Source organism: Dermacentor andersoni, chromosome 7, assembly GCF_023375885.2.
Source record: "Dermacentor andersoni chromosome 7, qqDerAnde1_hic_scaffold, whole genome shotgun sequence".
NCBI classification, from domain to species: Eukaryota; Metazoa; Arthropoda; class Arachnida; order Ixodida; family Ixodidae; genus Dermacentor; species Dermacentor andersoni.
Genome location: NC_092820.1, coordinates 150,224,714 through 150,237,551, shown reverse-complemented (window position 1 = coordinate 150,237,551; position 12,838 = coordinate 150,224,714). Strand labels below are relative to the sequence as shown.

The window sequence follows — 12,838 nt, the reverse complement described above, 5'->3', positions numbered from 1 at the left end:
CAACCACGAACAGCAGGGATAGCTATCTCTGCATCGCTTATTCGATGATGATTTTGTTGAGTGCCATGTCCTAATAGCTCAGAGAAGCAGAAAATAGGGTTAAATGTACACTTACCACACTTAAATGTAGCGCGAGAAAACAGACCACAGACAGGAGACGTACTCGAGTAATCGTGCACGTCTCGTTCTTCTATTTGTGCTGTGTTTTTGCGCTACAGTTACACGTGTTCCTGTGGGATAGCAAACTGGACAAATTCTAGTTAACCTCCGTTCCTTTCGTTCCTCCCTTCTCTCTCTCTGTACCTCTATAGGGTGCAACACGAGTTGCAGTTGTTACCCTGTTGTTGAACATCCCGACAAGGCACCGCGGATGATTTCATCAGACTATCGCACCTTCCTGTCGCTTTGTCTATGTCTGCCTCTCGATTTTTCCCTTTTTCAATTTTGCCTAGGATGATTACTTTTAAGTTTTACGGAAATTTGCAAAAGTATCCTGTTGCAGATAAAAGAATTCTGCTCCTCGAGCAGGATTATTCAGAGAGGCGGACATTACTTGCAAGAGAAATGTATACATATATTCAAGTAATGAACAAAAACTCACGAATTAACTCCTGAATTAATTACTTTACGACACATATTGCAATTTATGAAGTTTAGCCGATGAGTTTGCAAAGCGTATCCACTAGGGTGACATCATTCTAGAGTGACACCAGTTTGGAGATATGCACCTTCGAACTCACCGTAAAAATGAACTGTTGTTCCACTTCCGTTTTTAAATAGAATGTTCTTTTATGCATTTGAGCTCAAAAGTAACTGGAACGCCCTCGTATTTTTTCAGCCACTTTGGGAAATATCTCGAATCTGGCGCCATCTTGGAGATTCATTTCACGGGGACACGTGTTACAAACTCACCGGCTACAATTCTCAAATCGCAATATGTGCTGTAAAGTAAGTAATTAAGAAGTCAATCAATGAATTCTTTTTTATTAGTTTAATATATGGTTTGATTTCTCCTGTTAGTAACGTCTGCCTCTTCGCATAATCCAGCTCAAGGACAAGAATGATGCTATCTGCCACCGGTGATTGTTTAAAACGAATTCTGGGAAACTGAGAAATGACCCTCGTGTATTCGCCATCCAGCGCATCATTACTTTAATAAAGCGAATATCTTTCCAGAAGCGTTCGGCTATTCGCTAGCATTGATAATTATCGTCGATGGTTTAATGCATAACCATTCTTCTTTTTTTTAAATCCTTTTCTCTACTTGTCGCTTTCATTTCCGTGTCAGTTCTTGTATTGCGTTTCTTCACACCGTCCGAATCTTAGATCACTCCCCACTTGTGGGTACGTTCCATGAAAGAGCTCATCATCATGTTCGTCATCAAGTCGCGGTGATGTCCCCAAGAGACGTCGGCACGGTTAGCCTTCCGTGCTTCGCTCCAGGAAGGAGGCGTACTGCTTGACTAGGGAGGCCGTTCAGGCCGACCTTGGGGCATTCGCATGCTCAGCCCCACCACCGATACCTAAAGGCACCAGAGATGGAAGGAGAGGTCCCGGCAGACCAGGAACAGCAGCAACGGCAGCCAGAGCCTTCCTCCGTCGACCCGAAACCACGTGTCATCGACGCCACTGCTGCTGAAGTACCTGGCAAGACACTCGAGGTGAAAAGACGCGACGAGTGCATTAATTTCATGCAGTTTCTGTAGCCAACAGGCATCAGTGAGCAGCTGTAGTTTGGTGTGCCCCTCTGGAGACAAACTCAGTGTTCTTCTCTCTCTCTCTTTCTTTCTTTCTTTCTTTCTCAACACAGCCTACGAGACTTTCATAGGCTGTGTTGTAAAATAATGAAGCATCCTGGGAACTTCCGCGCTTTGAGGCATGCCACTGGAATTTCACCATGAATGTCCTAGTGGGTCTCTTAGTACACGTGTAACCGCTATTCATTTTGGATAACAAATTTTGTTCCTTAGATATGACTTTCTTTTTCGTCTGCTCCCCTTTGAGTTACGACGGGGCGCGACGTGTGCGTATCCCGAAATCCTGGTGATTCCTTCTCTCCAGACGAAGAGTAAAACGAGAACAAGGTGAAAGCAGGAGCCACGGTTTGGACAAGTAGACTTGTCTTCTTCAAGGCAGGCCTTGAAGAAGACAAGACCACTTGTCGAAACGTTGGCTCCTGCTTTCAAATTGTCCCGGCCTTGAAGAAGACAGGTCCACTTGTCGAAACGGTGGCTCCTTTCACCTTGTTCTCGTTTTACTCATCGTCTTGAATTTCCATCTCCCGCCTTCCCCCTGTTTTACATGGATTCCTTCTCTGCAGGTAGCAGACGACGACAGTCAGGTGATGGCCGACTGTTGCGAGCAGGCGGTGGAAGCCGTCCTGCAGGGAATGGAGGCCAACCAGGAGTGGGAGGTGCTGCGCGCCATCATGGACGGCGAGGAGGAGGACGAGGCGCAGGACGAAGGCGAATGGGACGCCGCGGACGCCGAGGAGGCCAAGACGCAGCGGAGCCTTCATGCGAGCGCCTGCTGCAAGGGCCACCCGCCGTCGGTCGGCAGCGTGCGACCCTGCCAGATGAGTGCGTACACGCGCCTCGACAACGCCGTCACGCCCATCATTCTGGCCTGCATCCTCTCGTTCGTGGTGAGCCGTCGACGCTTGGCGGTCCATATTTAGCATAGGTTAGATCAGTGGCGTAGCTAGGTCGTCTGGCACCCCGGGCCGATAGCTCTTCTGTCACCCCCCCCCCCTCCAGCTGTTGTCGAGGAAGGCGAGGATATCGACAATTTTCGGGTGTCTTCCGACGTATATGACACCCCCCCCCCCCTGCTGGCCCCATGCACCCAGGGCCCACGCCCCCCCCCCCCCCCCCCCCCCCGTTGCTACGCCACTGGGTTAGATAACCGGTGGACCACTAGAGTTACGGAATGGATACCAAGGCAAGGGAAGAAGCGCAGTCGAGGACAGCATCAAGTAAGGTGGGCTGATGAAATTAGGAAGTATGCAGGCGCAAGTTGGAATCAGCTAGCCCAAGACGGAGCTAATTTGGAGATTGCTGGTAGAGGCCTTCGTCCTGCAGTGGACACAAAAATAGGCTGATGACGATTTTTCGCCGTCGCGGCGTTTCCAGCCAATCAGAGATGGTGTGTAGTCAGCCTTGTTAGCCAATGAGAACTGACAACGTGGCGAGTTTGACAATATGGCGGGATATGAGACTGCCCAGAAATGGCGCACTTGGTCGGCTGACCGTCGGCTACCTGGCACTCCGTACCTTCACTTTTCAGTTGCCGCTAGACTGTCGACCAGAATATACTTGATTGGGGAACACCCCTTGCGCGAAAGTTGTCAGAAGCTTCTTTCGTGAAGCGATCTGCAATGGCCGTCAAGACAACGCCTCAGCCCGGAGCCATCGTTTCGACAAGGAGACTTCGTCAACGTCGGCCTTCAGGCTGATAGTACTGTACAATGGTTTTTTTTTCTTTTTTTTTACGGCGACCCACAAAAGCGCCACTACGCGATGTTTAATTCTTCGCGCATTGGCATAGCAGGGACACTCAAAACATCATGACGTGTTTTTCTTTGCTATATTCACCAGGCGTGCCTGCAAAATATAACCTACCTTTGTGGAATACAAATAGGCTGACACGTCGCAAAAAACAAGCACCTTTTTTTATGTAGACTATACAGGCTTTCTTTTTTTCTCTTTTTAGCACAGTCTCGATCACAAGTGGCTAGAATGGTCGAGTGTTTGGCAGCGGACTGCGGCAGCATCTGTCCCCAGGCAGCGGCGAATGGACTTAGCCTGCAGCGTGACCATGCGTGGTCTCATTGCGGCATCAGCCTATGCTTGTGTTTTTTTTTTTTTCTTTTCAGAAGATGGCGGGCAATTCGGCCACCTGACCACTCCAGACAATTGCGATTCGCACAGTGGGCCTGATGAACATAGCAAAAGAAAAAAAAAGGGAGGGGGGGGGAGAGTCACGTTGGTTGGACTGTCGATGTATTGGTTGTGGGCGACAAAATTAAACTGTTGGTATTGTAGCTCGTGTGTGTCGTGGTGTTAAAGTGTTCCCTGCACGGTATCTGCCTTTCCCGCCGTTAAAAAAACATTGTTTACAGCAAAGAGCCCAAAATTGTCCAGCAACAAGTTCTTTTGTCCAGGTTGAGGCTCCCCTCGTTCGACCTGCGTTGATAAGTGAATTACACCCACTTTTGTGTACCGGATATGCGTCCGTCTCTAACCTCTGTTCTCTAGCCTCTTCCGTGGGCCAATACCGAAGATAGGGCAGCCCCTCCCCATAAAATTTATTTCCGGAAGTCGCGCTGCTGAAGATGATGACAATAATGATGATGACGATGATGATAACTGATGACAAAAAAGTTCGGTGGTGATTCAGTTCTTAGCTGACGTCGATCGAACGTTGTCGCAACGTGGTCGCAACGTTGTCAAACGTAGCGCGGCTCTCGGAATAAAGTATTCGGTTCATACGCCCAGTTCTCATCCCCAACTCGACGTGGGAGACAGTGTCTTTCAGGGACTTTTCATCCAGCGGTTTAATCACCTTCCAACTTTCTTTCTTGTTTCTTTTTCATTTAACTTTATCTCTCTCTCTCTTTTTTGGCTTCCGTGTAGAGAAATTTGCGTAGCACGCAGTTCTTGCGACTGCGCTCAGGTCCAACCCCTGCTGATGCTGCTGCACAAAATGGCGCTGCGGGTTTTCCCGTCACCCCTGAGACTGCTGGTAGGCCTCGAGGTGCCTTCGTTGATCGTGATCAAGACGTTCCTCTTCGTCCTGCCCGTGGGGGTTGTGTCGCTGTTCGTCGAGGAGATGCGTGAAGCGGAGGACGCCGTCTTGACCACCGTCGCATTCCTGATCAGACTGCTCGTCAACGTCCTGCTGATCGTCTCCAGGAGCGGCAACGTTCCCCTGCTAGTGACTTTCTTCGAGGTGAGTCATTGACAGTGCATCTCGATATTAATGCAACATAGATATACATACAGGTGCGGCAACTTCTAGCGTGAACACGGGAGCGCGTGACATGCTCCGCGGAAGGCGGCTCCCGTGTTTCACGAGCTCCCGTGTTCCCGCTAGCAGTGGCCGCGCCTGTACAGTCGCAGTCATTACAGCCCACCGCGGTATTATAGCCCGGTGGCTGTGGCGTCGCGCTGATAAGCTAGAGGTCGCGGGGTCGATCCCAGCCGCGGCGGGCCCCGTGCCGATGTGGGTGGAGTCAAGAACGATCGTGTGCCTTGCCTGGAGTGCACTTGAATTCTACGTGACATTTACTTATTGGCGGGAATGTCACTTTTGGTGTTTTTGTTTTGTTTATCAGCTACTTCTGCTTTCATCATCATCAGCAGCAGCAGCAGCAGCAGCGGCGGCGGCGGCGGCTGCATGTCCCCAATTACACTTATCCTGCGCCAACCGATTCCAACTAGCGCCTGCGAATTTCTTAATTTCATCACCCCATCTAATCTTCTGCCGCCCTCGACTGCGCTTCCATTATCTTGGCACCTATTCTGTAACCCTAATGGTCCACCGGTTATTTAACCTACGCATTACGTGACCGGCCTAGCTCCATTTTTTCCCTCTTAATGTCAACTAGAATATCGACAAACCCCGTCTGCTCTCTGATCCATACCGCTATCTTCCTGTCTCTTAACGTTATGCTTATCATTCTTCGCTGCATCACACTTTGCGCGGTCCTTAACTTGTTTTCGAGCTTCTTTGTCAGTCTCCAAGTTTCTGGCCCGTATGTCGGCATCGGTAAAATGCACTGATTGTACATCTTCCCCTTCAATGATTATGGCAAGCTTCCAGTCAGGAGCTGACAATATCTGCTGTATGCGCTCCAACCCATTTTTATTCTGGAACGAACTGTATTACTGAAGAAACTCTATAACCTGCTATGTGTATTGTGACGTCACTGCATGGTGATATATGCCTACGAGCATGCGCCATCCAGCAGCTGCATGCATGCTACTCGAAGGAACGCTTACCTGGCGTTATACGACTGTGCAACTATCTATAGCACGGTGGTCGATGCTATATCAGAAAACAGTCACACTATCAATGGAGACATACTGCGAGGCTGCCGCAGTAAGTGCGCGTGCGAGGATGCCTTCATTCGCACGTATATGCCAGCGCTAGAGCGCGCGTGTGAAATATAAAGGCTCCCTATAAGATAATTTACACCCTTCAAAATAAATCAGGGTGTAAATCAGTCTGTAACTAACACCTTTACATCCCAAAAGGCCGTACGAATGGGAGTTATAGACAAGTTTGCACCTTTAATCACTTTTAAGGGTGCAAAAGAAGGGTGTACAGGTGTGAGTTATAGACAAATTTACCCCCTTATTTACTTTTAAGGGTGTAAATTATTTTACAGCGCGTGCGTTCGGCGTGCGCTCCGCCGAGGACAGGCCGGGCTATCCTACCAGCAAGTGTCATGGGCGTGTCAGTTTCTTTTTGTTCTTAATGTGTTATTTGGCTCGTTTTCTGCTCCTTGCTTGGTACTCTTAAGCCGTGTAATTCCATGCCAAGTTTATTAAACCTTACTCCGTTTCTTGTGCCGGCTTTTCCTTCTCCTGGGGGACCTATACTCGCCGATTTGCTTCCACGATTCAAAGCACTTCGGCAACGAAGCGGAGTCAGAGCGACCAAAACACTTTGCGTGTGCCGTTATGTGTTACTCCGCAGAGAATGTTGGTGCGCGTCGTCCTCACGGTGTTGCTGTACACTTACGAGGGATACAGCAAGTACCTGTTCTGCCAGCCGCGCACGCTGACCGGCCTGTACGCGCCGGTGAAGTGCGTGCTGCCGTCGTGGTGCAAGCAAGCACTGGCAGGGCGAGATCCGGAGGACACGTTCCGGAGGGCCTCCTGCCTCTACCAGAAGATCTCCATGTCTGACGAAGGCGCGATGCTACAGGTACGAGGAAGACCGCCGTATTAAGCAGTTTCTTTTCTTTTTCGCTTATCCGCAAACTATCTACATTCTGACATCGCCGGCGCGCAAGGAGGAAGCGCGGAAACATGCACGCTTGCAGTCTCGGAGGGACGCGCATGCGCACAGGCGTCGGTCTCGACACCAGGAGTGCGCCGCTAGAAGGGGAGGAGGACCGTTTCGCCACACGCTATGGCGCGCCCCGCAATGTTTTGTGGGCGAGTGTACTTCCGCGGGTACAGGATGGTCCACTGTTAGAGGGAACATGTGAGCTTATAGCACGGGCGAAGTTTAAGTACGTAGGCATTTATATACCTACCCAACTAGGCAAAGCGTCCTTCCGTACGACCATCACGTAAGACGATTGCTTTCAAGGCAGATCCAATTGCAAGAGGGGCACCTTGCAGCTACATTCGCATATCGCCGGCGCACAAGGAGGAAGCGCGGAAACATGCACGCTTGCCTCGGAGAGACGCCCATACGCGCAGGCGTCGGTCTCGGCACCAGGGGTGCGCCGCTAGAAGGGGAGGAGGGCTGTTTCATCAAGCGCTGGCACACCCCGCACTATTTTGCGGTCGAGTGTACATTCGGCATTTAGCCTTGGCAATCGCCAATGCCACCTATTCAAATACATGTAGTCGCAGAAATGCTTTCCTGAGATAGCCTCCTGGCTAATTTTGTGAAATTTGTACTACTTGAGAAAGTAAAACCCTAGTGACTGGCGGAAGCGGAATTTTGATTTAGGGCCTGAATTTGTCTTACGAAAAAAAATACAGGCACGAAGTCTACGAATCCGCAACTTTGTACCAAGAAAAGATATCGCATTTCTGTAAGATGCATCCACTAGGACATCCAAAGCGGACAAATTTGCTATATTATTTATATATTAAGGGAATTTCTTACGATACTTGCAAGGGTATTGTGAAAGTCCTACTCACAGATTAGTCGTGTATCTAAGAGCCATGTATAATACATCAATTTTGTTCGCTTTAGATGTACTTTTAGGTGCAATTTACAGGAGTGTGATATCTACATTTATTATCGAGATAGAGTTGAAAAACTTCATAGTTTCGTTTTCTGGAAATCACGACTAGGATGTGTTCATGTTTGGCTGTTTGCGCGTGAAACCATGCTTGTTAATTTATTTAGTAAGTGAATATTTACAGCAGTTAATTTGCACTTCTGATAAAACTACTAACGCTATACTGCGAGTAGTGGTCTAATAATTTATTATCGCAATCAATGCTTCGCCGCTCGGGCGAAACCGTGACTTTGTTTAGGGCACAAATCATTTTTTTTCTGTTCTCCGCCGATGGTGCGTGATAGAGCGACGACAAGGTTTGTCGTTATACTCTGCCTAAAATATCGTGGTTCTCACTCTACATAAGTGGCACTTCCATTGACGACGGACGTTTATTTTTTTTAATTTTTTTTTTTGGTTATCCGGCAGGTACATAGTGTATGCAGGGTGTCCCAACTAATGTTATCCAAGCTGTTCAGCAACGAAAAAAAGTTAAAAAAACACGGTGCTAGACATGATTTAAGACATATGGTGTTCGGTCGTCAGGGGTCTGACGACCGAACACCATATGTCTTAAACCATGTCTTGCACCGTCTTTTCTCAATCACTTTGTTTTTGTAGTTGTTGAAGAACTTGGATAAAGTTAGCTGGGGTTATCCTACGTAGGGCGTCGCGGCTCTATAGTTACGCAATGACCGCACCCAACGTTAAGCTTCGATTTCTGGGTCCGTTCCGAATCCCGCAGTCCCACCACCTGGAGTACGGCCACCGACTGAACCACTTCGCGCGCGACAACGCGATCGGCGCCTGCGTTTGGGTCTCCGCCATGGTCCTGTCGCTGCTGATGACCTGGGACATGGCCAAGACCTTGTGCGCGGACGTGGCAGCTACTTGGCGCTTCTGCGGCCGCTGCTGGGGGCAACGCAGCGCCGGATTGAGCTGGAGAGACGCCTTCAGCATCGCGGCGCAGACGACGCTCGGCGAAGTGTCCGAGCACGACGAGACGACAACTAGCGGTACGTACCAGGGTTCGCCACTCAACAGATGCTACCTTAAGAGGAAGCTTTAGCTCGGGTGCTCCTATCTAAATACATGCAAAAAGGAGAATTCGTTTTTCTCGGCAACCGCTGCACCGAACTTGACGGGGTTTGTTGCAATTAAAAGAAAAGCTTAAGAACCAGTGACCTTTGGTTTCGGATTTTTTATTTAGGTCGTCGATCTTTCGCTAAACATTGGCAAAAATCGGAAATTTTCAGGAGACGAAACTATCAAGCTTACAACTCTGTCTTTCGGCAACGAAAAATGATATCACAATTCTGTGAATCTACATCTAAAGCGGACAAAAGTGATATGTTACACATGAATCTGAAAAAAATTTTGCAATATGGAAATAGAGCTTTTGCAGAACCCTTGTAAACAATGTAACAAATCCACATAACATGTAAAATGACATATCAAATTTGTCCGCTTTGAATGGTCTAATGGATGCCGTTTTCAGAACCGCGACATCTGTTCTATATACAGAGCTATTGATCTGTAAAATTCGTGCTTCTATTCTTTTTCAAACTATCGAATATTTGAAAATCTTTTTAACAATATTCAGGCCGTAAATCAATATTCCGCTTCCAACAGTCCCTAGAATTTAACTTTCTCTTTGAAATGCGACAAATTTCATTAAAATCGGTCCAGGGGTTATCGCAGAAAAGCGTTTTTGTGTTTTACATGTATTTGAATAGACCACGTCGGAGTTGGGCCCGAGCTAAAGCTTCCTCGGAAACTTTAGCTCGGGCCCGACTATTATAAATAACGTATTTAGTTACTTATTTGTCCAGTTATAAAATAACGCCGACAATGCGCAGGTTCAAGCAGGATGGATGCAAACAATATTGAGACAGGGATCAAGAATAAAGTAATCGATAACAATCTAGTGAAAGGGGGTTTATTGCAGCTCGTACGAGGGATCGCCAGTAGCCCTTGATCACGAGTCCTAGCCCTTCGCATCAACAGCCCGACTTCGGGTATCGCGCCGCAGCGGTGGCAGTCCGCACAGCGCCACATGCATATTACCCACTACAATTGCCCCCGCGGCGAAGAGGAGCCATCCTGGCGACCTAAGGTGATGACACGATAAGGGGGTCGCGGCCACGGCGGCGTTTGTCCAAAGATGGCATCACCGGTTCGACCACATAATTCACAGGTGATGTACACGCGACGATCCGGTACGGACCCTGATATTTCGGAGCAAGCTTTGGGCTAAGGCCTGGAGCTTGGATGGGCAGCCGAAGCCACACGTAAGAGTCCACGGCGAAGGTCTGTGTGGGCTGATCGTTGTCGTGGCGATCTTTGTGGATTCCTTGGGTATCCGACGTGAATGAGCGAGCCAGTTGGAGACACTCTTCAGCATGGCGAGCAACTTCGGTAAGAGGGGTGAATTCAGAGGCATATCCGGATGATATGGTAGTACGGTGTCGAGGGTATGCTGGATGGTTCACGTCCATAAAGAAGGAAAAACGGTGAGAAGCCTGTAGTAGCCTGAACGACGGTATTATGTGCGCACGTCACAAAAGGGAGGACATCGTCCCAATTGAAATGATCAGACGCAACATACATAGTGAGCATGTCACCAAGAGTGCGGTTGAATCGTTCCGTTAGACCGTTAGTCTGTGGGTGATACGCAGTAGTAGTGCGGTAGAGGATAGACATTTTTTCGTGTAATCTTGTTGAGGCGACGATAGTACACACAGAAACGAATCGAGCCATCTTTTTTCTTAATGAGTACTACGGGCTACGCCCAAGGGCTGCAGGATGGCTTGATAACACCACGTTCAAGCATGTATTCAACTTGCTCGGTACGAGGGATCGCAAGTAGCTCTTGATCACGAGTCCTAGCCCTTCGCACCTAGCAGCCCGAGTTCGGGTCTCGCGCCGCAGCGGTGGCATATTAGACAGCGCCACATGCATATTACCCATTACACTAGTAACAGAATCAAACAACAAGAGAACACAAACGGCGGTCAAATACAACAGTCAAACCCAAACAATCCTCTCAACAATCAAATAACAAATAACAAGAACAATCAAATAAACGTGGTCGAACAGCATCGAAAAACAAGAACAATAAAGTCACAAATGTCAATCAATAACATCAATTGATATTTGAACAAACTATTATTGCGCAACACAAACAGGGACAAAGAAAAGGAGCAACACAACGACGAGCGCTTTCTAACAGCTGGTTTTATTTTAGAAGAACCACCTGCTTAATTACCCACAGATCTGCGCGATCCAGTCAACAGTACACGCCAATAGCGCATATAACAACACTTGTGACCGGGTAGCGCTGATCCGCGGCATTTTATCACAAGTGTTGTTATATGCGCTATTGGCGTGTTCTGTTGACTGGATTGTGCAGATCTGTGGGTATTTAAGCAGGTGGTTCTTCGAAAATAAAACCAGTTGTTAGAAAGCGCTCGTCGTTGTGTTGCGCAAAATAGTTTGTTTAAAAATGGATATGATCCAACTAGGCCGACTCGCAGTTATATAACATCAATTGGGTACGGTAAAGAGTTCCAGTAATCAATAGTTATTGGAAATAATAAATATTTGAACAGCTGTGTACGCTTGAAATATGGGGTCAAAGAGTGGAGTTGGCGGCGCCGGGTGTGTCTAGTTAAGGGCTTAATGTATATATATTGAAGGTCGAACAATCGATTTATTACTAATTAAGAAACGAAAGTAAGCAGCAAATTCCTTTCTTTCCTTCGTAAAGCGAGCAACTGTGTACCGTTTGTGATTTGACTTCATACAAACGATTACGTTCATGTGTTCCTGGGACAGGTTCCTCCGGCCAGACGTCTTCCTGCAAGATGTACTCCTGCCAGACGTCCCCCTGCCAGACGTCTTTGGGCCAGACGTTCTCCGGTCAGACGTCCTCCTGCCAGACGTCCTCCTGCAAGACGTCTTCCGGTCAGACGTTCTCCGGCCAGACGTTCTCCGGCCAGGCATACTCCCGCCAGATGTATTCCTGCGAAGCCGGAGTCTCGGGAGAACAGATACCGCGGCCTTCGTTCAAAGTTCGGTGATGAGCGAGCACAAGACAGTGACTGTTGCACAGTTCCTGGAGGAAGAACCCACAAGCATGTGCTGGACGTAAAGGTTATGGCGTAATGCGTAAAATTCAGCCTATGTGACATGAACCCTCTGTGCCATTCTTGGTTCCACCGAGGCCACGGACAGTTCCGCAGAAGCCTTACAGGCGGTCGTCCTGATTGATTTGGCATTTCTAAAGATGATTTCATCTGCTCATTTTTATCGTTATGTCTGCATAAATCCAAGCTAACCGCTTGAACATCAACCAAGATCTCAGCTGTTCGTACTCCTGACATCACTGTATTCGTTCTTCTGTCTCGACTAGGCGCGGACCCATGGATGCTGTAGAGATGTCTTGGTCGCTTTGTGAAGCTGCTTTTGTCCACTCTCTCACTAAGGGAGATGCTTCTAACTTTGTTATTCCAGTTGGGTATTTGTCTGGAAGGTCACTGCCACTATAACGGATCCGAGGGGGGGGGGGGTAGTGGATGTTGCAGGTGTCTCCCTAGGTACCGATAGATAATGTAGGTACTTATGTATATTATGAGCCTTACGTCTCAGTTGTTTAACGCGCACTGCCTACTAAAAGAAAGCTGCATCCGTATTTACGCTATCGTGAACGAATTGTATTGGCGGATACGGTGGACTTCGTAAAACTGTATACGACGCTACGCAACCATATTTGTTACAAAATATGCTTTGTTCCTGGAACGTGTTCCATGTCACGTCATATTGTCACCTATTCATCATTCTTCAATTAATTGTCGGTTGGGGAGCTGG

The 12,838-nt window shown here is 48.2% G+C and overlaps 1 protein-coding gene across 1 annotated transcript; it reads left to right on the top strand.

The window, feature by feature from the left end:
- The first annotated feature begins 877 nt into the window (after positions 1-877).
- LOC129385333 (uncharacterized) lies at positions 878-12,378 on the top strand. The gene is made up of 6 exons (XM_055071959.2): positions 878-1,661; positions 2,321-2,644; positions 4,675-4,950; positions 6,703-6,933; positions 8,715-8,985; positions 11,807-12,378. The coding sequence occupies exons 1-6, from the start codon at positions 1,539-1,541 to the stop codon at positions 12,049-12,051; spliced, it is 1,470 nt and encodes a 489-aa protein (XP_054927934.1). The 5' UTR covers positions 878-1,538; the 3' UTR covers positions 12,052-12,378.
- The last annotated feature ends 460 nt before the right edge of the window (positions 12,379-12,838 follow it).

Bases quoted from the DNA above. Each gene is read 5' to 3' on its own strand.
- LOC129385333 (XM_055071959.2), top strand. From the start codon at position 1,539: ATGGAAGGAGAGGTCCCGGCAGACCAGGAACAGCAGCAACGGCAGCCA. The intron at 2,645-4,674 runs GTGAGCCGTCGA...GACTGCGCTCAG, and splicing joins CCTGCATCCTCTCGTTCGTG to GTCCAACCCCTGCTGATGCT. The intron at 6,934-8,714 runs GTACGAGGAAGA...CGAATCCCGCAG, and splicing joins ACGAAGGCGCGATGCTACAG to TCCCACCACCTGGAGTACGG.